Source organism: Morone saxatilis, unplaced genomic scaffold (assembly GCF_004916995.1).
Source record: "Morone saxatilis isolate NCDOM2014 unplaced genomic scaffold, NCSU_SB_2.0 Contig23, whole genome shotgun sequence".
In the NCBI taxonomy this organism is placed as follows: domain Eukaryota; kingdom Metazoa; phylum Chordata; class Actinopteri; family Moronidae; genus Morone; species Morone saxatilis.
Window position 1 is genome coordinate 13980185 of NW_023339796.1, and position 4048 is coordinate 13984232.

The following is a 4048-nucleotide window of genomic DNA, read 5'->3' on the forward strand; positions in this document are numbered from 1 at the left end:
AGAGCTGCTTAACAGCTTAACAGATAGATCACTGTTCCTTCCCTGCTCTTTAATCAAGGATCAGTATTTACTGTCACTGAGGTAATGGCTACTGATTCCAGAGGCTGCAAAGAAATTGGACTCTGCTTTCCTGTTCTGCAACTACCTGTATGTACCGTGTCTGTGCTGAGGTGATGTGATGTGCTGTGTATTTTTCTTTACGACTTTCATTCTCAGAACAAGCTAATCTAAAGGCTAATCTCACATTTGTCATCTTCTACTGAATTCTTAGTAAAAACGTCTTGGGACAAAAGCCATACCAGAGAATCACATTAACATTTTCTTTCACCATTTATTAATTCACCAAATACAGTGAAAATGGCATCATAATATACAATGACTCATTCTTAGAATGTCATGACATTTTTGTTGCTTTTTTGCTTCATAAAACGATGTTTCATTATTGAAAATATTAAGGTTTCATGCACAACAAACCATATCCAGTTTCTTTAAAATAATGGTACAAAATAAACAAAATTAAAAAACAAAAACTGTAATGTCCAAAATCGGTCAAATAACAACATGTTATTTGAGGATACTCGTAAACAGTGCAATATACTCTAAAACTGCCATTTTCTAACAAATTCATCAACGAAGCTCAAGTCACAGTATACGATTTCTTAATAATATTTTAACATTGATGTGTGCAAAAACCCCAGACACATTCAGTTAGTCTTTAAAAAACGTCCGACCTCTGATATAGAACGAGACCAGTCCACTAAAATCTTAGATTTGCCTCTACTGTATGAAGCCTAGTCTCCCTCTGTATATCCTCTCTGAAGTAGAAATATTTTTGTTGATGAATTGTAAGACGATAGACTAGCATATCATTTAAATAACAAATATTTAGATATAAAAATACAAATATGACTTTTGTTAAAAAGAAGCGTGCCAGGGTAAGAGTAGTGGCACCTGTGTTGGCACCGGAGTGAAAGTTCATGCAAATAGATGGAGAAAAAACGTAAAAATTTATAGAAGACGAAACACGAATAATTGCTAAATTAAAAAGAAAAAGAAAAAAAAGAAACAATTTTTTTCCCATCAATTTCATGACTATTATTTTAAACATTTAGTATAATCTCCACATCCCTGCTGGCCTCTGTAGATATCTGAGCATTTTTAAAATGCAAAACAAAACCAAAAAAAAAATAGAGAGAGAGAGGAAAACAAAGATATGTGCCGGTGTAAAATCAGCTACATGAAGGTGCCAGCCTGCACCTTTAACCACTGATGGGTGATGCCAGAATAAGAAGTAGTCGTAGTAGAAGAGAAGAAGAAGAAGAAGAAGAAGAAGAAGAAGAAGAAGAACATAGCCTGTGGTTCAGTTTTAAACTGTGGCCTAATGCTCTTTAAGGGCCAAAAAACAAACAGGGTTCTACTACAGAAAATATTAACATTGCACCATCCTCGGATATATGTTTTTACATACAATGGGTCTCCTCTATTTAGTAGACTCGAGAGTTTGGTTGGTCTGTTTTTAAAAAGCGTTTAGCAGCAACAGGAATGCATTGGACCAGTGCTGAAAAGGACAGCTCCCTTGAATGCACCGTCGCTGACTGAATCAACAAAGCAAAGCCTAAAGGAATAGGAAGAGGAGGAGGAGGAAGAGGAGAGGGAGGGGGGTGTCTGAGAGCTTAGCCTACCTACTGTACAACTTATTGAAATAGGGCTGGGATTTTTAGCTTCAGCCTCCAGTTGCAGTATTTTTGTTGCTTACAGCGCTTTTGGAAAGGAAAAAGGAGATGGTCGTGAAGTAATGACAAGTTCATCCATCATTAAAGTCAGCAGAGGTTGAGATACAGAGCAGTGTCCGCCATCTCAACATCTTGCTGCGCAGCAGTAGTTAAAATCGGGATTCGTTTGGAGAATTGCCAGCAAATCCCATGATAAATCTTGGTCTTTTCCAGAGTCTATCTCTCTCTCTTCCTTTCTCTTTCTTTCACCATCTCTTTCTTGCTCATTTCTCTTCCTCTTTTTTTCGCTTTCTCCATTTTCCCTCCTTTTCCTTTTTTTTTTTCCTTTCCCGTCATCGCATCCTCTCTTTGTGCCGTCGTGTTCTCTCCTGCAATCCTCGAACATGCACAGCCGACAAGTGCTTCAAATCGGTGATCAAAAATTAAAAAGTCTGCAAGGCATCGCTCACGTTTTTAAACGCCAGGTGAAGACTTGTCTGTCATCCCCTTCAGGACCTCGTCTATTCGGTCGTCCTCGATGACCACTGTGGGAGAGAGAGAGAGAGAGAGAGGGAAAGGGAAGAGGATGTTTACTGAGGCCGTGGCAGCAGAGATACACACAATATCCCAATCAACAGTGAGGTCATTGTGTTTTATTCTAGGTCACGTTTTCTTTCCATAATGGAGCCTTATTTATAACCCGTAGTAGATGGGAACATGGCGCACTAAAATAACCAAAGCAAGTGTGGAAAAAAAACATAATGTGACTGTGGTGCGGTTGCAGGTGAATAAATAAATAAATTAAAGCACTATAACCAAATCCCCGAGCTCAGGTACGCGCGCTTGGTGAAAACAACTAATTCCCAGTAATGGCGACGAGCCAGGCTTTTATCCTTTACGGTTTAACTCCATTGTTTGATGGCTATAACGCGGGGTGTGTCCTTGTATGAAGATCATTTCTCCTGCATGTGTATGTAAACAGTTTGAATGTCAACCACATATTCGTGTAATAAAGATATATTCATCATGTGGTGCATTTTCCCATACCATATGTGTATTTGTATAGAACATTCAGCATAAAACACCGTGAATTAAAAGAGATTATATTAATTAAAATAAACTCATTATAAGTCCCTAAATGCAATGCAGGCTTAACAGAATTCATATATATTTCGCTCATGTGCCATCACAGAAATAGGTATCAGTTATTGTAACAAGATGCCAAAAGTGTAGAGTTTTTAATTTAACCATCATTTACCTCGCTTGGCTCTGCCAATCTGTCCCAGCTTTGGGGGTCTTTTCCCCTGCGACGAGGAGAAAAAGGCGCTTGTGTCCTGCAGTCCGCAGCTAAAGGACATCTGACTGACCTCGCTGTCCGCCCCGTAGCCGCTCATTTTCCCCTCGTTGTATGGCAGCACCTCGGACATTGTGGCACAAAGGAGAAGGATCACCAGCGCAGATTTAAAAAGTAGATAAAAGTCTTCCTCAGTGGCTATATATGCACAATACAGCCGTAGATCCTTTTTTTCTCTGTGTGTGTAAGCTGCAGCGGGTCTGGTGTTTCTCCTGCTCGGGATCCTTTGTGAGTCTAACTCGATGTGGATCCAGGGGCCAGCGTCTGAGGTCCGGGTGTTGTTGTGGTCTCTCTGTGGTCTCTGGATGTGTATGCAGCTGCAGCGAGAGAGAGACAGCGCATGTGTGTATGTGTGTGTGAGAGAGAGAGAGGTGTGTTCGCCTGTGTTGCTGGCTGATGTCTGGTGAGGAAAGTGGGAGATCCCGGGATCATAAAGGAAACCCAGGCAGAACGGTGAAGTCATCCATCCGGGTTTGAAGCGCGTGTATGTAGTTTGTGTTTGTGTGTGTGTGTGTGGTAGGGGACTCTGGGTGGTAGAGGAGCAAGAGTGACATCAACAGGCGAGAGATTAAATTGCACAAGTGAAAGACTCGTACTGAAGCATTTTTGAGGATTGGAGACGAAGGTTTTGGGGGTTGTTTTTGTTTTTAGATATCTGAGGAAAATGTAGCTACTAATATATAAATGCATTGTGTGTCTAGTAAAATAAGTAGAAACCCTAGCAATATATTTACTAATGTAGCATATACTAGTCCTGTTATAGGGTGCAATTTCCTTTAATAGCCTAATATACTACAGGATTGCTGCTAGCATGCGTAGGCTATAACAGAAAGGCTGGGACAAAGACAGCAGTCACTGTCTGTTCTATAAGATTAGATAACAAAATGTATGCAGATAAGATAAAAGAACACTCCAGTTGCACTCCACTTATTATTATGATGTCTTCTGAAGTCTGAAGTAATAACCCTGATGATGTCATCAG

The 4048-nt window shown here is 40.1% G+C and overlaps 1 protein-coding gene across 1 annotated transcript; it reads right to left on the reverse strand.

The window, feature by feature from the left end:
* Positions 1-311: 311 nt before the first annotated feature.
* On the reverse strand, positions 312-3489 carry camk2n1a (calcium/calmodulin-dependent protein kinase II inhibitor 1a). The gene is made up of 2 exons (XM_035670742.1): positions 2971-3489; positions 312-2257 (listed from the first exon to the last, which is right to left on the reverse strand). The coding sequence occupies exons 1-2, from the start codon at positions 3137-3139 to the stop codon at positions 2187-2189; spliced, it is 240 nt and encodes a 79-aa protein (XP_035526635.1). The 5' UTR covers positions 3140-3489; the 3' UTR covers positions 312-2186.
* Positions 3490-4048: the final 559 nt, after the last annotated feature.